At 53.2% G+C, this 24067-nt stretch overlaps 3 protein-coding genes across 3 annotated transcripts; 2 read left to right on the top strand and 1 right to left on the bottom strand.

Moving 5' to 3' along the window:
• Positions 1–10837: 10837 nt before the first annotated feature.
• On the bottom strand, positions 10838–11446 carry RPS29 (ribosomal protein S29). Its single transcript, XM_051772213.1, has 3 exons — positions 11279–11446; positions 11031–11130; positions 10838–10958 (listed from the first exon to the last, which is right to left on the bottom strand). Exons 1-3 carry the CDS (start codon positions 11338–11340, stop codon positions 10950–10952), a joined length of 171 nt encoding a protein of 56 aa, XP_051628173.1. The 5' UTR covers positions 11341–11446; the 3' UTR covers positions 10838–10949.
• A 1640-nt stretch (positions 11447–13086) lies between these two features.
• On the top strand, positions 13087–19568 carry LRR1 (leucine rich repeat protein 1). Its single transcript, XM_051772183.1, has 4 exons — positions 13087–13360; positions 13430–13528; positions 15974–16701; positions 18677–19568. The coding sequence occupies exons 1-4, from the start codon at positions 13184–13186 to the stop codon at positions 18927–18929; spliced, it is 1257 nt and encodes a 418-aa protein (XP_051628143.1). The 5' UTR covers positions 13087–13183; the 3' UTR covers positions 18930–19568.
• Positions 19569–22349: 2781 nt separating this feature from the next.
• MGAT2 (alpha-1,6-mannosyl-glycoprotein 2-beta-N-acetylglucosaminyltransferase) lies at positions 22350–23893 on the top strand. Its single transcript, XM_051772181.1, has one exon. The coding sequence runs from the start codon at positions 22410–22412 to the stop codon at positions 23751–23753; it is 1344 nt and encodes a 447-aa protein (XP_051628141.1). The 5' UTR covers positions 22350–22409; the 3' UTR covers positions 23754–23893.
• Positions 23894–24067: the final 174 nt, after the last annotated feature.

Raw genomic sequence — 24067 nt, 5'->3', positions numbered from 1 at the left:
CCAGGACCTTATAAACAGTCTCTCCATGTTTCTTGCAGGCTCCCTTCCAGCCACAGTTAGGTCACCCCAAACAGGGTCACACCCTTTCCAATGCCTGACAGCCCTTTCCATGAAGAAATTCCTCCTGATCTCCAACCTGAGCCTCCCCTGGCACAGCCTGAGGCCGTTCCCTCTCCTCCTGTCCCTTGTTCCCTGGGAGCAGAGCCCGACCCCCCCCTGGCTCCCCCCTCCTGTCAGGGGGTTGCAGAGCCAGAAGGTCCCCCCTGAGCCTCCTTTTCTCCAGGCTGAGCCCCCCCAGCTCCCTCAGCTGTTCCTCGTGTGAGCTCCTCATGTTTCCCAGCTTAAGGCTGGAAACTTTGGCTTCTGTACGAAAAGATGTGGAGATTTGCAATAAAACCTCCCAGAATTTTTGCACCGCTGCGGGAGTCCAGGCCGTGGAAGGAGGTTGATTTGGCATCACTGCCTTGTGTGTGCACCATCCTGAGCACAGGGAGACATCCAGAGATGAAGACCAAGGGCAATCCAATGTCAAACCCCACCGGGCAAAGCAGGGCGTGTGTCCCAGCTGGAGGAAAGGCAGGGAAGTGCAGGTGCAATTTTCCCCTGAAAGAAAAGGTTTTAAGCTTGGTCTTCACCCTCCAACACAACCACCTTGTGAAGACAAGCAGGAAGCAGGCTCTGGAAAACTCCTGAAGGAACAGGCTGCCCAGGGAGGTGGTGGAGTCTCCATCCCTGGAGGAGTCCAAGGAACGTGGCACTCGGTGCTCTGGTGAGCATCAGGTACAGAGGGGGACTCCACGACCCTGGAGTGTTTTTCCAACCTCAGTGACCCTGTGACCATCATCCAGGTGGGAGGCAGCCCCATCAACACCACCCCACACGGCCATTTTAAGGCATTTTCCGTCAGAATGACAACTAACTCAGGAATTAAGGTGAGGAGGCAGCACCACGCACTCAGCCCCGGTCAGGCTGATCCAGAGGCACAGGGCCAGCCTTGTGCCCCAAAAACATCATTTCCCAGGGCTGGTGTTCACCACCCGAGCACATCTGACCTTTGGCAGCGTGGGATTTGAGGCTGCAGCTCCACAAATGTCACTGCTGCTTCTCATTTCTGTGTTCCTATTAATCATTCCCTCCCTCCACACGCAGCCTAATCAATGGGGACAAGTGCACAGGCCCTGGAACTGATTCCTATTATTCCTCATTACGCCCTTTGTTCCAACCCTCTGCTTCCCCATCTGGCATTAAACTCCAAGACCTTCCATCCAGGCTGTCCTTTGCCTGTCTCCAAAGGGCCAACTCTGCTTTAGTTGTGTAATCAATTAGCCAGGAACCGGATCAGTGGCTTGGATACCATCTTAGAGCGGCCTTAATTTTGATTAATATCTCTTCAGGACTTTAAAACCATATAGGCACGATTCCCTACCCAGCCATGCTTGGTAAAATCATAAATCAATCCATTCCATTCCCTCCAGACACGCTGAGACCTTTCCAGTTGCAGCCATCCAGTTACAGCTGCCTCAGAACTTTATTTACTGGGTTTGCTTCGTCCCTCTGCAGAGAAGAAATCCACTCACTGAAGGAAAAAAAAAAACAAAAAACAAAAAAAAAAAGCGCCAGGATTATGTATTTGGTTTAAAGTAATTAATTAAAGTAATTAATTAAAGTAATTAATTAAAATTCCCTCCCAAAGACAGGATACTTTGAGCAGCTCTTTAAGAGGTTGGGAGCAAACACTTTGGGGTTCACACAGAAGGTCATCCCAGCCACTCTCACCCCGAAACTTTGCCCATCATCACATCCTTGGAACCTGCCTGGGAGGGGAGGGGGAAGAAAAATACACCCATGTGCCTGTGCTCATGTATCTATATTTTAAAAAGATGTCTCAGCTTTAGGCACTGACCAGTTTAGGTCCTCCAAAGCCACATGTCCCATTGCAGGGCCCCAAACCTACCCCTTTTATGCCTTCTTGATGCTCAAAGCCCTTCCCATCCCAAATCTCAGCCTTCTGGGAGAAAAAAAAACACCAAAAAAATAATGGTTCCTTTTCCCTTTTTGGTCTTTTATCCTCTTTTCTCTCACCCAAGGCACAGCTCTGGGGTCTGGTCCTCTCAGTGCAACCCAGGACAACTCTCACTGTTAAAGGGGGAAGGTAAATGGAGAAGTTAAATGGGGAATTTGGCCACACTACAAGTGCCCTGAGAAGTTTTGGACCTGCAGTCCCTGCAGAAGGGGAGAGAACACCCTTTTAAGGCAGAAAACTGCAAGTGGGAGAGTCACACCATCTCTTTGATATACATTTTGAAGCACGGCACTGGCAGGAATAAGATAAAACTGCTGCTCTGCAATAAAAGATTCAAAGGTTATTTGTCAGTTCTTTATTCCTTACCCCAGAAATGGAGTTTTCAGCCAACACTTTGATCAGTTCTCGAGCCAGAAAAGGTGATTTTTTTTTTGTGTGTATGTGTTGCAGCAGGATGGATGTTCACAGCCTAAACCAGCCCCCCAAAACCTGGCCTGGAGCAATTCCAGGGATGGGGCAGCCACAGCTTCTCTGGGCAACCTGTGCCAGGGCCTCCCCACCCATCCCAGCCAACAACTCCTTCCCAATATCCCATCTAAGCCTACTCTCTTTTCAGATTAAATCCATTTCCCCTTGTACTGTCTATCCATGGGTGGATGGGGGACCTCAGCTGAAGACTGAGACGGGCCCTAAAATATCCCAAGGGGGCTGGAGGACAGAGCAAGGTGCTAATTCCAGTTTTTAAGCCCCTATTCACCCAGAAATTTGATTTATAGCCCAGCTGGCAGCAGCTGTGTCTGTGGAAATGCACAGTGTCCCAGAGGGGCCTGAGGGCAAACTGAGACAGGAGGTTTGCCTGGAGCACCTGGACCATGATGCTGGAGCATCCAAAGCATCAGCAAACCCACTGCAGCTTCCAGTTGTCCTCCAGGGAGGGAAAGTCCCTCCAGCACAGGGACAGCAAAAGGCACAGCCAGAGGGAAAGTCTGCTGAGGCTCCTCCAGGCAGGAATATGTTGGTGGAGGAAAGGAGGAACACTGTAAATCCACTTGACAGCCAGATTCCAGTCTGACTTTGGAGAAATCCAAGGGATTCAACCATTATTTGAGGACAAAGCCTGAACCTCTCACCAGGGAGACACGGCACAGCAGAACGTGGCTGATGGTTCCTGTGAGAAACGGTCCAGTTTGCACCATAAACTGGTTTGGGTTGGGAGGAACCTTAAAACCCATCTCATTCCACCCCCTGCCATGGGCAGGGACACCTTCCACTAGCCCAGGTTGCTCCAATCCCCATCCAACCTGGCCTGGAACACTTCCAGGGATCCAGGGGAAGCCACAGCTTCTCTGGGCAACCTGTGCCAGGGCCTCCCCATTCCAACCATTCAAATCCAAGCCAAACAGCCCCCAAAAATATGGAGATGTCTCATATCCCTACAAAATTCCTCGTGAGCTCTGTGAGTGATGCACAGTCAGACCTGAAAAGATTTGCCTGAGAATACCCAGACTGGTGGGATTCACTTTATCCCACAAAGTCTTTAGAAGGATGATCCACAGGAGCCCAAATCCCCTGAGCCCAGGAGAGCCCTGAGCCCTCAGCCACAGTTCCAGGGCTGGGAGAACAGAGCTGGGCATCGATTTTGTGTCACCAGCTGCTGTGACACCTTTTATCAAACACTGGGAAGGAGCAAGGGAAACATAACCAGGTTTTATGGCCCTCGTGAACACATCAGTGCTCCAGACAAGGTGCCATAAACTCGGGGCATAACTCCTGAGGAATTTCTGCTCCTCAAAGCCCACACAGCATTTCCTGGCCAGGGGTTGTGCAGTGCTTACCACTGTCAGTGGTGATGAACAAGCCTGCACACACACACAAAAAAATGGATATATCTGTGTTCCCAGTGCTCCAAGAAAAGCAGCAAATCCTGAGCAAAGCTCAGCCCCCAGGCAGGGCTGGTTCCTGGCTTTCACCTCCTGCATTTCCCCATCTTGCAGGGGAGTTAATGGAGTAGCAAAGAGGAATTAAGCCATCAGAAGGCACTGCAGGCGAGTGAGGATCCCAGGTGTTTGGTTGGGAGGGGATTTCTGCAGCATGAGTGAGATCCTGGATAAAATCCTCAGGTTTTCTGTACAAATCTCAGTCTGCAGAGCTACTGCAGGCACGGGAGGAGGAGGGGGGAGAGGAACAAGGAGACTGTGCTGAGTGAGCAAAGGCCCCTCTGCAAAGCACAAAGCTTTAACCAGAGGCAGGATCCCAGCTATGCTGTTTATGGGATCACATCCAAGAAATCCCTGGCTTTGGCATGGATTTCCCCTTGCAGAGCTCACCTCTGAGCTCCCCCTGTGCTGAAAGCTGGGGGAAGCATCACACCAGTGGGTTTGGAGTTGGTTTATTCACTGTCAGGGCAGCAAAAAGGGCCCCTCACTCCCCAGTGCCTTTGCCCTGATGAAATATTAACTTTAAGGCTCCATCTCCACCCGAAAAGCCTCTTCTGATCTCATGCCAGAAGAAGATGACAAAAATCCACGGCTGTGGGATAAAGCTGGACAGCTGGAGCTGCACAGAGGGAGAGGAGGGGCAGCTTCAGCTTCTCAAGTGATGCAAAATCACAGCAAGATTGTCCTCTCTCCAACTCCCTGACAGGAGGGGGGAGCCAGGTGGGGATCAGACTCTGATCCCAAGGAACAAGTGACAGGACAAGAGGAAACGGCCTCAGGTCGCACCATGGGAGGTTTAGGTTGGATATTGGGAGAATTTCTCCATGGAAAGGGTTGTCCAGCCCTGGCACAGCTGCCCCATCACTGGATGGGGACTGGATGCCCTGGATGGACACCCCCAAGACCATGGAGTGCAACCATCCCCCAGCACTGCCAAGGCCACCACTGCCCCATGTCCCCAAGTGCCACATCCACAGGGCTTGGAAATCCCTGCAGGGATGGGGATTCCTGGGCAGCCTGTTTATCACAGAATGCTTTGGGTTGGAAGGGACCTTAATACCCATCCCATTCCAGCCCCTGCCATGGGCAGGGACATTTTCCACTCTCCCGGCTTGCTCCAACCTGGCCTTGGACACTTCCAGGGATGAGGCAGCCACAGTTTCTCTGGGCAGTCAGAGCCATCAGAAGGTATAAATATCCAGAGGCTATTTGAGCTGGAATGATGATACAACATCATCCATTGCTCAGCAAGCTGATGCCTGGAACACCACAGAAACCCCGCTAATGGGGAAGGCATCAATTTGATTTTTAAGTTTGTTTAAAGCAGTTTGAACACTAAACAAGTAAACATTTATAACTGAATAAATAGTTTTCAGTTTAGTCAAGGAGCATTCAGTGGCTGTTGTGCATAAATATTCAGTTATGGAAATTATTTGATTGAAATAGATTTTTACATGCCATAAATAAACATTGTCTGCGAGGAACACACCCTCCCAACAAGCGACACGAATTAGAGCCACTGATGCCTAATGCCAGCCTTTGGGAATGTTTTATTTAGAAGCACTTCTGCTCACCACACAGCCAGATCCCATCTGCACGGGGTTTCCTGGGTGTTCAGCTCGTTATTGAACACTCGGAGCAGAATCCCAGAATTACTGAGGAAAAGGCCTCCGAGTCCAAAGCTGTGCCCAATCCCCACCTTGTCACCCAGCCCAGAGCACTGAGTGCCACATCCAGCCTTTCCTTGGACACTTCCAAGGATGGGAACTCCAGGCCCTTCCAACGCCTGACCACCCTTCCCATAAAAAAACTTTTCCTGGAAAATTCCCCTGCGTGGTGGGCTCTGCACCTTTTGCTTTTTGGGCTCATCCTGGCACTGGGATGGGGAAGGTTTGGCAAAGGTGTGTTAAGGGAGTAAATAAAATTATAAAGTAGGAGCTCGGGATACCTGAGCACTGGTGCAGTTACAGCCTGCTTGGTGCAGAAATCGGGGGGGGGGGGAGAAATCTGTAGGATTTATCCAAATCCACTGTGGTTTCACGCACACAAAGTGCTGGATCCAGTTCCTGGATGCAGGAGCAACGATTCCCTCAAACAGGGAGCATCATCCTGGTGCTCAGCACAGCTTTTGGCCAAGTGGAGTGACACACAGATGTGAGTTAGGCTCTCCTAAAATATATTTACAAAGAAAAGCCCTCAGTTCAGGAGTGTTTGTGGTGCTGGCACAGGTGGGGAGAGCTCGGCACAGGCTTGGGAAGAAGCAGAGGAGTGAAGCATGGAGAAAGTCAGGGATAACCTGAGCAGGGATGAACAGCTTGGTTTGGGTGTGTTTTTAAGCTTCCTCCCCAAAATTACAGCGTGTGCAGGACCAGAGCACAAGGGAAAGGAAAGGAAAGGAAAGAGGAAAGGAAAGAGGAAAGGAAAGGGAAGGGAAAGGGAAAGGAATTTCACTTCCCACGTCACCCAGGACTGAGGCAGGAGCGAGAGGGGCAGAGCCGTGGGCTGTGTCCCAATCCTGCCATCCTGCAGCAAGGATACAACACCCAGGGATTTCTCCAAAGAAAGCAAGGACAGAGCCCCCACAGGACAAACTCCTGCCCACTCCGGCTCAGGGAGAGGAGCCGTGGATTGCTGGAATGCCGATGGAACTGTAGGCAGAGTGTGCCATCTAGCTCCTGCTCTGGGATGCTGTACTGGGCTCATTTGCCTCCCCCTGCCAGTTTGAAGCCATTCCCTGTGTGCTGTCCCTCCATGCCTTGTCCCCAGTCCCTCTCCAGCTCTCCTGGAGCCCCTTTAGGCCCTGCCAGGGGCTCTCAGGTCTCCCTGGAGCCTTCTCTTCTCCAGGTGAACCCCCCCAGCTCTCCCAGCCTGGCTCCAGAGTAGAGGGGCTCCAGCCCTCTCCTGTTTCCTTCAGGAGAAGGCCCATATTTTCCCTGGTCTTCCTTTTACCACCAAGGCACTTTAAAAAGCCTTTTTTGTTGCCCTTGATGGCCCTGGCCAGATTTAATTCTACCAGGGTTTTAGCCTCCCTTACCTAATTCCTGCCTGCTTGGACAAATTCCCTGTATCCTCTCAGGCTGCCTGTCCCTGCTCCCACCCTCTGGAGGATCCTTTTCCCTTTCCCTCAGCTTGGCACTGGAATGATGAGCAGCTCTGAGTTCAGTTTACTCTGCTCCAAGCAGTGCCTGCAGCTGACACATGTCAGAGCAGCCTCAGGTGGAGTTTGCTCCTTGCAGGAATTCAGGGATGCCAATTCTGGAAATATCCACGTCCCTGGACAAGCTGCTTCAACCCACTTCATGGTGCAGGAAGTGTTATCCTGGTCTCACAGCTGGGGAAGTGAGACCAGATCCTGATCCAGGTGATTGGGATCCACCTGGAACTCACCTTGAAGTGCTGGAAGAAGGAAAAACCTGAGGATCATCCCTGGTCATAAATCCCATCTCAGGGAGTCCAAGGTCTCCTCTGCACCAGGAGGGTCATCACAAGATATTCCCAACACCGGCGCTGTCCCAAATTTCCTGCAGGAATTACCCTGCTTTCCTACCTGAGCACATCAGAGAGGCTCATTTTCCAGCCTAAGGAGAAGTTTAGAAGCCAGTGTTTTACCCAAAGCCTTGCAAATTCCTCCTGGAGCCTCTGGCAACCGTAGATTTCATCTGGTGCATAATCTAATGCACTTCAGTGGGTTTTTTTCAGGGATCCAAATCCCCCATAAACTCAATTTCAGCCACTGGAGGCTCATCCCTCCGAAAGCCAAGGCATCTCTACCTTTTCCTTGTGGGCAACATTATTTCCCTGCAGGAAAACCTGTATTAGTTGTTCACCATTAATGCAAAGTCCTTGAAGAGTATTTTGATTTTAGCTGCTCTTTAGGGGAACCAGCAGCTCTTTATAAATCATTTTGCATCCAAATTGAGTTCAGGCTTCACGTCTGTGAACCTTCAGAGGCTGCAACTGCCAGCTTTAGGGGGAAACAAAATGCAATTTTCATGATGAGCTCAGAAAATTCAAGGTTTTGGCACCTCTTCTTCACTGTATATTAAGCAATAAATATCTGGTTAAGGCAGCAATAAGGTAAAAGGGAATTACAGGTTGTCTTACACCACTTTCTCCCTAGAGTTAAAAAGCAGGATAAATAGAAAAGGGAAAAAGCTTTTACAAAATTGCAGTGTGCCAATTCAGGCATTTGAATGTGTACAAAGTAATTTAAAAATGTGTTTTAGCCTTGCTTTTAGCAGGAAGCTGCTATGGAATTACCATCCCCAGCTATTTGGTAATGTATTTGTGTTATTTTTATTTATTTGTGTTTGGTTTGCATCATGCAGGTGATGAAAAGATGTTCTGGCATGGAGAACATCTGGGGCTCCAGCACCAAAGTGTCTTTCATGAAGTGAAACCCCCCTGCCAAGCTCAAATGGCTCTTGTAGCTCTGAGAATTTAAATCATTCTGATCCTGCTGCCATTTCCAAAGCCTGGGAGCACCCCCTGCCTCCAGCACGTTGGTGGGGACAGGAGCACACGGATTCCCCCTGACATTTTCCATCTTCACTCGCTGATTTTGTGTTTCTCTGCAAATTTTACACCTCAGTTAGAGCCCCTCCAAGCACAAGAAATTCATTAATTGGTTATAAAGGCAATTGGTGCTTTCTGGTTTTTCAGGATCACACCAAAGCCAAACAGAACATACCCTACAGGAGTCACCTCCCTGTGTCCATCCACAGAAACTGGGGAGAAAAAGGCCCAAACCCACCATCAGAGCAACTAAATCTCTTTATTTTTTAGTGTAGAACCTTCTAAATGAATGGTTTTCCAATAAGAACCAGGATTTAACCATTTCTCACCCAAAAAAATGAGAGGCCCTACCATCCCCAGCTGCAGCAAGGTCGACCCTTCCCTAATCCAGCACCAAACCTGGATCAGCAGCAGGCAGAGCTCCCAGTGATGCCAAATCCCTGTGCCACACAGGGCTGGCTTTGGTGGGAAGAGCAGGAAAAGGAAGCTGCTTCCTCACCATAACCTTCCCAGCTGGGCAGCACTGCCCTGAACAGCATTTTGGAACTGGCACCTTGATGGAATGTAGGAACCCTCCCAGGAATTTGTTCGGTCCAACAGCAGTTACCCGAGTAAAAGGGAACGTGGAAATCCTGGGCAAGGCAGATCCATAGTCACCCTTTATTTTATAATCAGGTTTTATCTATGAATTGACCTTATTTTGTGTCTCAGGATTTTGCTGTTCCTCCCCTGTAAACTCGCTGTGCGTTTAATCCCCTGGCAGCAACTCTTGGGATGGTAACACCACCTTTTCCCCAGATCATGGAATGGGTTGGAAGGGACCTTGAAGTCACCCAGTTCCACCCCCTGCCATGGGCAGGGACACCTTCCACTAGCCCAGGTTGCTCCAAGCCCCATCCAACCTGGCCTTGGACACTTCCAGGGATCCAGGGGCAGCCACAGCTTCTCTGGGCAACCTGTGCCAGGGCCTCACCACCCTCACTGTAAAAATATTCCCTGGCTGGATGAGCTCTTGTTCATCTTTGTATCCCTTGCCAAGCTCAGCTCCAAGTGACCCTCAGCCTTCCTGACCCCAGCCATGAACTATCCCCACCCTCTTCCCAGGACATTTGTCCCCACTGCCTTTGCACTGGATGCATTAACCCAGGTAGAGCTGTTTTAACTCACATTGTCACACCTGTGTGTTACTTCCCACATTTTCCCAAGTTTCCTTAGTTTCAGAGTTCCTAAACCAGCTGCTCACAGGAGCACAGAGCTCAGGGGGAATTTATCCAGACAATCAGGGGAAAAGCAGCTCCCTGAGCTCTGTGCTGCTGCTGCCAACACCATGTTACCCATTGCCCAGAGAAGCTGTGGCTGCCCCTGGATCCCTGGAAGTGTCCAAGGCCAGGTTGGACAGGACTTGGAGCAACCTGGGCTAGTGGGAGGTATCCCTGCCCATGGCAGGGGGTAGCACTGGATGGGCTTTAAGGTCCTTTCCAACCCAAACCATCCCTGGGATCATCCCCACGGCCCTCCAGCTTTTGCCAAGGGGGTTTGTTCCCATTCCCTCCTCACCGCCCCACCTCATTAATTTAATAACCAGGGACACAAAATACAGGCAATCAGGGATTCCCAAAGGAAATGCAGAGCACTCAGCTGGGAGGGATCAGCCATGTGCCATCCCAGGTGTGAGCAAAGCATTCCCCTGCTCAGTCACCCCACACAGAGCAGTGGGGCCTCAGCTGAGGTGCTCCCAACCCAGCCTGAACAGCAGGACAGCACCTGGACACTTTTAATCCCCCCCTCCTTTAAGGGAATTTGAAAGCCTAATTTCAGGCCTTTGTACAACCCTTTTCATTCCCATCATATTACAACTGTTATGTGCCTGGAAACCTTGGAAAACGCTGGATGAAGTGGAAGAGGTATGTGGCTACAACCATATTAATTCACTCCCTTCAGAGGAAGTGGGACTACTCTATCCCTGGAAGTGTCCAAAGCCAGGTTGGACGGGGCTTAGAGCAACCTGGGAGAGTGGAAGGTGTCCCTGCCCATGGCAGCAGGTGGGAAGAGATCAGTTTTAAGGTCCCTCCCAACCCAAGTCATTCCACAATTCCAAGACCAGCAGCCACATTCCAGCAGACTGCCTGGTCAGACACTTCCCAACCACTCCAAGCTCACCATCCCTGGCGTTTGCAAACCTGAAGGCTCAGGGGCATCACACGAACACCAAAGACCATCGAGACCACGAGGTTTTGTAGGGAGGGAACGAGGGCACCAGGGCAGCCCCAGCACAGTCCCCCGTGTTCTGAGAACACCATCGCAAGGAGAGGAACCCCTGCAGCCACTCAAGCCTTTACAGAAGGAAACACGCACCGAGCAGTTGGGTTGGGAGAGCATTTATTGAGTGAGGCTGAGCCGGGACGCTGCGGATGTGCCAGGGAGGCCCAGGGACGCCCCGGCAGCTCCTGGCTGTCTCCTCATCCTCCGGGCGCTCAGTCGAGCTGCAAGAGAGGGAGAGAGGGGTCAGCGGGGACCGGCCCCCCCCCAGCCCTCCGCCCCGTCCCGCGGCTCACCTTGATGAACCCGATATCCTTGGCGTACTGGCGGAAGCACTGCCGGCACATGTTCAGCCCGTACTTGCGGATGAGGCCGTGGCGGTTCGAGCACACGCGGCTGTGAGAGGGAGAGGAGAGCGCGGCGCGTCAGGGCGGGTAATGGCGGCTGGGGAGGGCTGTGAGAGGGGGGATACAGGGAGGAGGAATATGGGGAAGAGGGATAAGGGGAAGAGAAGCGAGGCGAATGCCCAAGGAGCGGTACTGACCAGGAACGGGAGCCCTGCCCGAACTTCCTGGGGTGGCTCCAGTAGAGCTGCTGGTGCCCCATGGCTGCGCGGCGGCGAGAGGAAGATGGCGGCGGGTCCCCACCTTTAAAGCCCTCACGGCGGCTCCCGGCGTGCACCGCGGCGCGGGCTCCCGCCGCGCGTGACGTCACCACTCCACACACACTCCCCAGCCCGTGACGTCACCGCTGGGAGGGCTGTGGGGGGCTCCCTCCTCTCCGTGACGTCAGAGCCGCGCGGGCCGTGGGGCGGCTCCCGCGGTCGCCCCGCCCCGTGACGTCACGGCGGTGAGAGCCGTATGGCCGCTGTGCCGGAGGGGGGGAGCGCCGGGCGCGGTGGCGCGCGCCTGTAGTCCCAGCTACCGGGGAGGCTGAGCCCGACGGATCGCTTGAGCCCAGGAGTTCTGGGCTGCAGGGCGCTGTGCCGAGCGGGCGTCCAAGCTAAGGCCGCCATCAATATGGTGACCCGCGGGGAGCTGCGGGACACCAGGTTGACTAAGGAGGGGTGAACCGGCCCAGGTCGGAGACGGAGCAGGTCAAAGCTCCCGTGGCGGTCAGTAGCGGGATCGCGCCTGTGAACAGGCCCTGCAGCGTAGCCTGGGCAACACAGAGACACGCGGGCTCCCTTTTGCCCCACAGCCACCCCCAACACCCCACCCGACCCCGCACGGACCCCATTTTACTCCACACAAACAGCGCCTCCTCATGGGCCCGAGCGCCACCGCAGACACGGCGCTCGGCGAAAAATTGACAGCACGCCGCGAATCTCCAAGCCCAGATCTTGTCGTTAAATAATAAACGTGATGAAACAGCGCTGAAAGGGGCCACTGGTTTATTTTGTTTCCCTCCCCGTCCTGGTTAGCGCGGTGGGAGCCGGCTCTGGGCGGAGTGAGGCGCGGCAGCGATGGCCGCATCCCCCTCGTACCCTCAGGGCGGACACGGCTGCACCGACACCGCTCTCGCCGCTTCCTCCTGTCGTTTAGGAAGCCTGAGCTGTTATCACACTCACCAGCCCTCGGCTCCCGGTGTCCCCTCACACCCCCCATGTCCCTTCACACTCCCTGCCCTTCATACCCCCACGTGCCCCCACATCCCCATGTCCCCTCACACCCTCCATGTCCTCTCACAGTCCCTGCCCATCACACCCCATATCTCCTCACACCCTCTATGTCCCCCATACCCCCATGTTCCCTCACACTCCTCGTGTCCCCTCACACCCTCTATGTCCCCTCACACCGCCCTGCCCTTCATACCCCCCATATGCCCCCACATCCCCATGCCCCCTCACACTCTCCATGTCCCCTCACACTCTCCATGTCCCCTCACATCCCCTGTGTCCCCTCCACACTCTCCATGTCCCCTCACACTCTCCATGTCCCCTCACATCCCCCGTGTCCCCTCACACTCTCCATGTCCCCTCACACCCCCCATGTCCCCTCACACTCTCCATGTCCCCTCACATCCCCCGTGTCCCATCCACACCCTCCATGTCCCGTCCCCTCCCTCTCCCCTCCCTGGCTCGTTCCCGCCAACATGCACCACCTGCCCCCAGCAGGGGGCGCCATCGCCCCGCACTGAGGGCTCCGCGCCGAGGGCCCCGCGGTCTGGCCCCGCGCTGCCGGTGCCGCCGCTGCCGCCGGTGCCGCCGCTCTCCACTCCCGCCCCGCGGTCCCGCCCGCCGGGTGTCCCCGGCCCCTCACCGGGAGCGAGGCCGCGATCCCGGCGGGCACACGCGGCGGCGGGCGGCATCCCCGCGGGCAGGCAGCGCGGCGGGCAGCTGCGCGCGGACACTGCGGGAGGCCCCCGCGGCGCCGCCCGCCCTGCGCGGGCCGGTGGCGGTGCCGGGACCGGGATCAGAGCCGGGAGCGGGACCGGGAGCGGGGCGGGGATGCGGCTGCGGTGCGAGGTGGAGGTGCTGAGCCAGCTCCTGCCCAGCTGCGGGCTGCAGGGCCGCGGCCGCGCGGCGCGGGCGCTGGTGTCGCTGGGGCGGCCGCCGGGCGGTGGCGGTGGCGGTGTTTACCTGATGGTGTGCACGGCGCGGGACCGCACCGGGGCCCGCTACAAGGTGGGCACGGCGGGGCCGGGCGGGGCGCGGGGGGTGCCCGGGGCGGGCGCTGACCGGCTGTGCCCGCAGGTGCAGCAGAACGTGGAGCGGCTCTTCACGAGGTTCGTGGAGCAGGGAAAGGCCACGGTGCGGCTGCGGGAGCCCGCGGTGGATCTGCGCCTCAGCAAGGTGCGTGCGGGACCGACCGGGGCAGCCGGGGGGCTCCGGCACCGCGGGGCGGGAAGGGATATCAAAGTCCATCTCATACCACCCCCTGCCATGGGCAGGGACACCTCCCACCAGCCCAGGTTGCTCCCGGACAACCTGGCCTTGGACACTCCCAGGGATCCAGGGGCAGCCACAACTTCTCTGGGCAACCTGTGCCAGGGCCTCCCCACCCTCCCAGCCAGGAATTCCTTCCCAATGTCCCATCTAACCCTGCTCTGTTTCAGTTTGAAGCCATTCCCCCTTCTCTGGGCTATGTTCTCTCTTCTGCTCCTTCAGGAGCAGAAAAGTCCATTTTTGTGTTGTTCTTCACAGCTTTAGAGAGAAACTTTCTTTTTTTTCATCCCTCTGATACAGTGTTGCTGTTTGGCCTTATATTCCATTAAACAGTTGTTGCTTACCTTCTTTCTAATGGGAAAAAAAAGGAGATTACTCTCATTTCTGTGGACAGTCAGTGCCCATTGTGGCTTTCAGAGCACGCCTGGGTCAGGGCGAAGGCACCATCCCACTTAATGCCAACACAGTGTATTTATTTGCAGTTCACAGCAGAAAGTGGTTTTTAATAACGTTTAAACTCACCCCAAAAATCATGTTTTAACACTAAATTTTCTTGTCGCTTCTTTCTGTGCCCGTAGCAGGAATGTTTTGTGGCCCTGTAGGAGAGGGAAGTGGGACAGGTTTTCCTAAAACTCAGAGTTCTTTTCTGAAACCTCTGAGTCAGGATGTGTAAACAAAGGCAAATAACATTGATTGGTGGTTTAGAAAGCAGTTTGACTTTCTGTTGTTTTTCTGTGGAAAGCAGCCTAAATGTTATGAACCTGTTAAAGGGTTAAATGGAAAAGGAGGAGCCCAAATCCAAGTAATTTTTTCCCCCTCAGAAGCCAATGTGCTCTGTGTCCTGCAAAAATGAAAGCTCTTGCACGTTGCATTCGACCCAGAATATCTTTTTCTGCATCCTTTCATCTGAATTTTGCTGGAGAGTGAGAAGTCAAAAACTTTTATCTCACAATATTCCAGATTCCTCTTGCATGCTCCATACCCAGAACCCAAATTTAAGATGCCTCATCAATGCACATTAAACTCTTTTACTCAACATCCTTTCTGTGACTGAGGCTTTTATTTTGCATATGCAGTCAAATAGGTTTGATCTTTATTGCCTTAATTTATCTCACATGAGCATCTAGAATTATATCCCATATCCTGTGCTGGGTGTTTGTAGTACATTATGTTCACTGTGTACATTATGTACACCCTCTGGGACTTGGTCTAAACACATTTAGGAACAAAACTGTCTTTCAGGTGCAGAAGTGGTGTCACAGGGCTTGGGTGAGTCACAGCAGGGAACAGAGTGACAATCTCTGGGCTCCCAGAATTGTGCCAAAACTCCAAGTTTGTTCTTTTCTTTTATGGATACAACATGCTTTTTATTTTAGAATTCACTTTTTGGCTTAAGAGCCTGTCAGCTGCACATCAGCTCCAATAGAAAGTTGCTGAAAAATGCAGAAGAGAAGTATTTGGTGGCCCTCCTGTTCATAAAAGTGAATTATATCAGTACAACAGATACATCAGAGCTTTCTGGATCTTCATTTAAAACACAGGTCACCTGAACCTCTGTCCTTACTGAGAGTCAGTTGAAGCTTTAATGGCTTCCCACTGCCAGAGGGCAGGCTTAGATGGGATATTGGGAAGGAATTCCTGGCTGGGAGGGTGGGGAGGCCCTGGCACAGGTTGCCCAGGGAAGCTGTGGCTGCCCCATCCCTGGAAGTGTCTAAAACCAGCTTGGATGGGGCTTGGAGCAACCTGGGCTAGTGGGAGGTGCCCCTGGGGGACTGGATGGGCTTTAAGGTCCCTTCCAATCCAAACCATTCTGGGATTCTGCTGCCATTCTGTTATATCCCACCTGAAGTGTGAATTATTTGGTCAGTTATTTGGTCCATTTTCCTGCTGGCACAGCCAGAGCTGTGTGTGGCCAGAAGCACTGACTTAACCTGCCTTGAAGCTTTCCACCTTCCTTTTGTTGAATTTACTCCCAGCTTCCATTTTTTTCCTTCCTAGCAAGTTCCAGAAATTGTCTCAGGTTTTAGGCCTCTGATTTTCCCTGTGTGTTCACAACTGTCCCTTTATCGTGTTGCATTTTAGGGAGATCCCAGGGCATTGGGGTTTTTTTTCAGTACTTTATTTTCAGCTGTGAATTCAGTGCTTTGTTCCTCTCCTGGGTGCTGCAGCACAGTTTGATCTGGATTATTCCAAGAGGTCGTGTTTGTTCTTAAATGCTGTAAACAGAGCTGTTCCCTGTCCCATTCCATCGCCCTGCTGAGTTGGTAGCTCCTGATACACGCAGGGAGGTGTCAGTAACAAACGAGCAGGAGGATAATGGGCTTTTAACTGCACAACTCTGTTTTCCTGCAGGCAAATGCCAGCGATTTAAAGACTTTCCTTTCAGCCCTGAGACTGGCTCACCAAGGCACTGACGCTGGAGTTCTCCCTCTCTCCCCTCTGGTCCCGGCAAAGAACTCGGAAGTGGAAAAACCCAAGACGAAAATGATCATAACTTCCAGGAGGGACTATCCCCTCACCAAGAGCTTCCCTTACTCCCTGGAACACCTGCAGACCTCCTACTGCAAGCTGGCCCGGGTCGACACGCGCGTGCTCTGCCTGAAGAAGCTCCGGAAGCTGGACCTGAGCCACAACCACATCAAGCAGCTGCCGGCGACCCTCGGGGACCTGGTGTGTCTGCAGGAGCTGGACCTGCACGACAACCACCTGGAGTCCTTCAGCGGGGCCCTGTGCTGCTCCAGCCTGCAGAAATCCCTGCAGTTCCTGGACCTGAGCCAGAACCGGCTCCGAGCGCTGCCCCTGGAGTTCTGTGAGCTGCGGGGGCTGGTCACTGTGAAGCTGGATGACAACGAGCTGGTGCGGCTGCCCTGCAGGGTCGGGCAGCTCAGCCGCCTGCGCTTCCTGTCGGCCGCGCGCAACAAACTGCCCTTCCTGCCCAGCGACTTCAGGAGGCTCTCCCTGGAGAACCTGGACCTCTTTGGGAATCCTTTTGAGCAGCCCAACCCGCTGGTGCCCAACATCCAGCTGAAAATCCCATTGACTTTGTTGGAGTGTGCTGCCAGAGCCACCATAAATCACAGGTAAGGGCAGCGGGAGGTGCACACCTGGCACTGCTCCCTTCCCACCCGGCACTGCTCCCTTCCCACCCGGCACTGCTCCTTTCCCACCCGGCACTGCTCCCTTCCCACCCGGCCACTCCCACCTTTCCTCACTTGGCTGTTCCTTTTCCCCTCTGCCTGTTGCTCATCACCTGTTAAATTCACAAGGTTTTAATTCCTTCAAGTTCCACTTGTAAAATCATCAGGAAATGGGTGCCTTGGAAGCATTTAGGCAAAGCTATGGGTTGAAGTGTTTTTATCCACCGGGGGGGAAAATAAACAGAATATTTTTGACCAGCTTTGGGGAAGGGAATCAGTTCTACAACCCTGACCCACTTCTGCTGCAGGCTTCTCCCTGCCACAGGTTTTCCTGAAGCTCCTAATTTACTTTGGGGTTAGAGTGAGGGCGTTCTGGCTTATTCAGAGAATCCCAATTCTCAATAATAATTGTGAAATTATTATTTCACCAAGTAAATATCACCCTGCCAGGCTGCTGTTTGTTGTCAGCTCCCTCCTCTTCCCTCACACCACTTCCATAGTTCCACCCGTGATCCTTGGCGTACCAGGAACCTTCAGGTACCGTCTGCTGCTGCTCCCACTCTGTTCTGGGTGGAAAGGGAGCACAAAGATGGAAATTTGGCACAGAGGAGGGTGAGAGACAGGCTTGAAGTGTCCCTGATCTCCATCCTGTGCCCGCTCCTGCCTTGGGGGTGGGGAGTGCCCCACAAACTCGGGATAATTGCACAGAAATCTGCACCAAAGGCATCCATGGGCACACCCTGAAGGGAGCTGAGCCAGCACATGTTCTGGGCCAAAACACCCACTTCTGACCTTGCTGATTTTATAATTAAACCCCCACGTGTCTCCTTTCCCAAGGTTATATAAATTGCAGTGGGTTTGATGTAAATGTTAAGGCTTTTATAGAGGTTTTCTAGAGAATTCAATCCCTCAGTGCTGGTCAGGTTTTAGTGCTCAGTTCCTGTAAAAACCTTGAGAAAGGGACAAAACAGAAGGAGGGAAGATGCAGAATAAACGTTTGGAAATCAGTCTTCATTCTGGGAAAGTACCAGAGCTCTGATTATGCTTTTCCTGACGGGAAAAAAGGGTGTCCTGAAATTAAGGTGGTTAAAAAAAAAACCCCACAGGAGTTTTCATAATGTGAGTGCTGGTATGTGGAAAGGATTGGGAAACGTGTAGGTGTAGGCAGGATGTGAGTCAGTGGGATCTGAGCCTGGAGTGCCTGCTGGGCACTGGTGATACCCACACTTCAACTGAACTTGACAAAAACACTTCAGGGGAATCATTTCTTTTGTACCCCAGACTTGACCCCGCTCTGCTGTGAATTTAGGAAGAAGCAATTCCTGCTCCTGACTCTGGATGTCATTGGTGCCACGATGGATGGAGAGAGCTGTGTATCAGGAGAACCTTAATTTAAGGCCTGCAGTGTGGTGGCACTGCTGCAAAAAGGCTCATTTTATCTCCTCTTCCCTCTGAGTTGTGTTTTCATGGTGCTCCCACTTTGTGGAAGAGAGGGAGGAGTAAACTGTGGGTGCTGCGTGAGGCCAGGGTGAGACACAGCGATCTCCCTGGGTGACACGAGGGAGGAACAGTATGTGCCCAGTTGTCTCATTATTCTTAATCTTCACTTAATTCCCTAATTCTCATTATTCTTAATCTTCTTTTTAATTGCCTAATTGGCTCTGCCCCAGGCTGTCAGGAGTGCTGTTGTCTCCTTGTTTAGTGTCTCCAGGAGTTCAGGTCCTTGGCACTCGGGTGGGTAAAGGGGGTGCATGTTTTCACTGACTGTCATGGCATTTAATTCCTAACCAGTTGAAAATCCCAGATTTTCCATGTCTGTGCTCTCGGAATGTCGTCTCTCCCAGCTGGTGCCTGTGCCTGTCACTGTTCCTGAGGTTAATTTTGCAGTGAATTCACACTCACTCCTCTCGTTCCACAGAATCCCTTACGGTTGCCATCTCCTTCCTTCCCACCTTTGTGAGGATCTGGGAGTGGCTAAAACCTGCCAGTGTGGAAGTGCCTGCCTGAGCAGCTTCATCCAGATCACGGTGACCATGAACCTGCACCACGTGGCTCACACCGTGGTGCTCGTGGACAACATGGGAGGGACGGACGCTCCCATCCTCTGCTACTTCTGTTCCCTGCACTGCTATTCCCAGTTCCTGGACAGGCACCTCCAGAGCAACGGGTGACCACTGCTGGGTGCCAAAGCTCTGCCCAACAGAGATCAAACATCCCTCTGGCAGTGAGGGGACACATCAGACTGACCTGGTGCCTGACTCTCCCTCCACCACCGGAATGTCCCTGTGGTCGGAATGACGAGCGATGCGGAGCTCCAACAAACCTTCCCTAGAATGTGTTTTGCTTTCCTTTTCCTGTTCTCAGGCTTTGCTCGGAGCGTCACGGCAGCTTTCCGAGTTCTGTGGAGTTGGGGTTCCTCCTTGGGAGTTTATCCCACACTTACTCGCAGGTGATGCCCTGAGCTCTGCCCATGGACAGTGTCTGCGTTGGCTTCCTCGCTGGACTCGGCTCTTTCCAGCTGTTTCACATGGAGGAGAAATAAAGGCCCAAACCGGTTATGTAATTCCAGGTGCTTCTTTTTTTTTTTTAAAGGTTCTCTTACAACATTCCCACTTCCAGCAGGGACCAGCATTGCTGTTTTTTTACCAGAGCAAATGGTTTTTTTGGGGGGGTTTATCTCTTTGTGATACGAGAAATGTCTTTTTTTTTCTCTAAGTATGTGCCGGAAACTTTGTCTCTTAACTCTGGTGTTTTAATGATTCTTGAATTTGTTTCACCATGTCAACTTATTAAATTTTGAAACCCTTCTACTGACATGTGGATTGTGTTTTCTCTGAGGAGTTTTTCCTCCACTGTATTCCAGGGATTTCCCCAGTGAAGCCACTGAAATAGTGGGCGTATCCACAGGCCCTTTTTTCATGTCTTGTCAGCTGGTCCATGGCTCGGGTTGGAACAAAAGTCCCTTGAGAAGCCTTTAGGCATCCCTGGAACATGTGATGGCTTGGAGGGAGCACCGTGCAGTTATTTTTGAAGTGGTATTCAGTGCCTGCCAGGGGAGGTTTAGATTGGATGTTAGGGAAAATTCCTTCAGGGAAAGGGTGGTCAACATTGGATCAGGCTACCTCCATCTGGGAGGTGGTGGAGTCCCCATCCCTGGAGGGATTTCAAAGCCCTGTGGATGTGGCACCTGGGGACATGGGTCAGTGGTGGGCTTGGCAGGGCTGGGGGAATGGTTGGAGTCAATGATCTTAGCAGTGTTTCCCAATTTTAACGATTCCATGATTCCATGAATTACACACTTGCCATCTAACCAGATGCCAACCAGAGCTAACCCCTGATGCTGCTGTGAAAGGAGAGAGTTCTGACTGCAGCAACTTGGGAATTACTCATGTGGAAAAGCACCTTTTAGATGGAGCACGTGATTACGAGGAGGAAGGTGGAGGAGGCACAGAAATTTGGCCTCCTGTGGGACTCCTACAGAATTTCAGATGCAGGTCTGGGAGGGGGCTGTGCAGTGGCCCAGATCCTCCCAGGGAACCGGGTGTGCTGGGAGAGCAGGAACCCACCCGTGGGACCCTCCCAGGGGAGCCAGCTGTGCTGCCCTGAAGGGAGTGTCATCCCCAAACAGACCTGGCTGCCCTCCCTCCTCTGAAGCCACAGCAGCTGGCACAGCGTGGAGGAGGGTGGGAGGTGCTGGAGCCCTCCCTGCACAGGTTCCTCCTCAGCCATCACAGAATCCCAGAACAGTTTGGGTTGGAAGGGACCTTAAATCCCATCTTATTCCAACCCCTGCCATGGGCAGGGACACCTTCCACTGGCCCAGGTTGCTCCAAGCCTTGGACACTTCCAGGAATCCAGGGGCAGCCACAGCTTCTCTGGGAATTCTATTCCAGGGCCTCCCTACCCTCCCAGCCAGGAATTCCTTCCCAATATCCCACCTGACCCTGCCCTCTGGCAGTGGGAAGCCATTCCCTGTGTCCTGTCCCTCGAGGCTCTCAGCTGAGCGATCTGGAATGTGTTTATCCATGTGCTGCCTGTGTGACAGGGAGCTCTGTTATCCCAGCTGGACAGTGTCCCAGCTGCTGGAGTTTTACCCAGGATGTTCAGTTTGGCTCTGTGGAGGTGCCTTTTTGGGGCAAGAAAGGGTGAAAAGGGTGGAAATGAGTGTTGATGTTCCCCCAGCCCCTTCCACGGGTCCCAGGGGGGACAGGGTGGGACCCTCCAGAGCGCCCTGTGCCCGGCACATCCCATGGAATTGGCACCAAATTCCACAGCTGGCCCCTGCCCACCAAGGAGAGGGGCTGGGACATGAAGTAGAGAGTTAGGAGAGGAATTCTTGCCATTATTTATAATTATGGAATTACTTCATTATAATTGTGTAACATGGAACTATTTATTACAGGTTGTCCTTCTAATTCCAGAATGACTCTCACCTAATATTCCTGAAAATCTAGAATGATGATGCATTATCCTTGTAATGATAGAATTATTTTATTATTTATCATTCCTGAAATTCCAGAACTATTTTCTTAATTTATTCTCGCAATTCTGGAGTTATTTTCTTACTTATTCTCACAGCTTCAGAATTATTTCCTTGTATTCTTGCCATTTCAGTGATCTTAAATGCATTATTCTTGCAAGTCTAGATTTTTCTCTTGTATTCTTGGCTTTCTAGAACTGTTTTCCTCATACATTCTTGCAAATAAATTACTCTTGCAACCCTAGAATTTATTTATTGCCATTCTAGAATGAATTTTGTATTCTTACCGTTCTGGAACAATTTTATTATGTTTCATTCTTGCAATCCCAGCATAGTTTTATGTTATATATTATTCTTGCCAACCCAGGATGATTTTCTCACCTTGTTCTTACAATTCTAGAATTATTTTATTTTACTCTGTATTATTCTTGCCAATCCAGGATGATTTTCTTACCTTGTTCTTGCAATTCTGGAATTATTTTACTCCTGTGAATTACTCTTGAAAGCTCTGGAATCGTTTTATACTTGCGATTCTAGAATTAATTAATCTTAATCTTGCAACCCTGGAGTGAATGTCTTAATTCTTGCCATGCTACACCGTTTTTATTCTCTTAATCTTCTGAACCTACAGTTATCCTAATCTTTCAAACCTACAATTATTTTACCTTATTCTTTCAATCCCACAGGGATTTTATCTTATTCTTCGAACCCCGGAATGATTTTATCTCATTCCTGCCATTTTCTCACCTTATCCTTGCCGCTCCAGCATGATTTTTACTGTGTTATTCTTCAAACACAGAATTAATTGCTCTTATGTATCACTGTCTCGAATGCAGGCTGTTTGTCGGCGCATTCCCGGAGTTATTTCCCGCTGTCCGCCCCGATCCCTCAGGATTTCCCCGCCCGCCCCCGCCCTGCCCTCACGGCCCGGCCCCGCCCCCTTCCCGGCGCCGCCCAATCAGAGCGCGGCGCGGCGGAAGCTCGCGCCCGGTTGAGTGACGGCCCCGGCGGCCAATGGCGGCGCGGCGGCGGGCGCGGCGGCGGCCAACGGGGCGCGGGAACGTGTGCGCGCGGGGCGGCGGCGGCGCGCGCGCGCTGGGAGCGGGAGCGGCGGCGGCGGCGGCGGCGGCGGCGGCGGGAGTGGCGGAGCGGGGCCGCCGCCGCCGGGAACATGCGGCTGCGCGTCTACAAGCGCAAGGTGCTGCTGCTGGCGGCGGCGCTGGCGCTCTGCGCCCTGGCGCTCTGGGGCACCGGCGGCGGCGGCGGCCGGCGGCGGCAGCAGCAGCAGCAGCAGCGAGGCGGTCCCGGTAGCACCGGGGAGCCGCCGCGGGTCAGCGAGCCCGCCCCCCCCGCGCCGCCGGTGCCGCCGCGCCGCCCCGCCGCCAACGCCTCCGCTGCCGCCGCGGTGGTACCGGCGGTGCTGTCCGAGAACGCGACGCTGAGTTACCGCTCGCTCGTGTACCGGCTGAACTTCGACCAGCCGGTGCGGAACGCCGGGCGCTTCCCGGCGCGGCCCGACCTGGTGCTCGTGGTGCAGGTGCACGACCGCGCCGAGCACCTGCGGCTGCTGCTCGAGTCGCTGCGGCGGGCGGCGGGCGTGGAGAACGTGCTGCTGGTGCTGAGCCACGACCTGTGGGCCGAGGAGCTGAACCGGCTGGCGGCCCGCGTGGACTTCTGCGCCGTGCTCCAGGTGTTCTTCCCGTTCAGCATCCAGCTGTACCCGCGCGAGTTCCCGGGCCACGACCCCCGCGACTGCCCCCGCGACGTGGGCAAGGCGGCGGCGCTGCGCCTGGGCTGCATCAACGCCGAGTTCCCGGACTCGTTCGGGCACTACCGCGAGGCGCGGTTCGCCCAGACCAAGCACCACTGGTGGTGGAAGCTGCACTTCGTGTGGGAGCGCGTGCGGGCGCTGCGGGAGCACGCGGGGCCCGTGCTCTTCCTGGAGGAGGATCATTACCTGGCCCCCGACTTCTACCACGTCCTCAAGCAGCTCTGGGCCCTGCGCCAGCGCGAGTGCCCCGAGTGCCAGGTGGTGTCCCTGGGCACCTACAGCCCCGTGCGGGGCGGCTTCGCCGGCCGCGCCGACAAGGTGGAGATGAAGACGTGGAAGTCCACGGAGCACAACATGGGCATGGCCTTCGGCAGAGACACCTACCAGAAGCTCATCGAGTGCACGGACGCCTTCTGCACCTACGATGACTACAACTGGGACTGGACTCTGCAGCACTTGACTGTCTCTTGTCTTCCAAAGTTCTGGAAAGTGCTGGTTCCCGAGATCCCCAGGATTTTTCACACGGGGGACTGTGGCATGCACCACAAGAAATCCTGCAGACCGTCCACCCAGAGTGCCAAAATCGACTCTCTCTTGAACAGCAACCAACAGTACCTGTTTCCCAAGACGATGAGTGTCAGTAAAAGGTACTCCATGGCTCCCCTGTCCCCTCACGTCAAAAACGGAGGGTGGGGAGACATCAGGGACCACGAACTCTGTAAGAGTTACCGCAGACTCCAGTGAGGATCCTTCTCTTGCAGCCTTCTTTTCTTCTTGAGTTGTCCCATTTTGTCTTTTACAGGCACACACGTGTATAAACAGCATTTATGAGTTGGTTTCTGCTTTAATATGAATAAACATTCTTGTTTAAAGGTGTCCCAAAATAGTAATCTCTCATGTTCGGCAACCACGTTTTGGAAATGGGTGATGTGCTGCAGCCCCTACGCAAAAAGTGACCTGCTGCTGAGTTTGCTGGGAGGAGGAGGAGGAGGAGGAGGAGGAGAAGGAGGAGAACACTTTTAAGTGCATCTTTTTTGGTGCTGAAGCTCTGGCGGTGC

This window comes from Manacus candei, unplaced genomic scaffold, assembly GCF_025592945.1.
Source record: "Manacus candei isolate 608988 ecotype Guabito, Panama unplaced genomic scaffold, ASM2559294v1 h1tg000150l, whole genome shotgun sequence".
In the NCBI taxonomy this organism is placed as follows: Eukaryota; Metazoa; Chordata; class Aves; order Passeriformes; family Pipridae; genus Manacus; species Manacus candei.
Note: the sequence above shows the minus strand (reverse complement) of the source record. Positions and strands in the feature narration are given on the sequence as shown.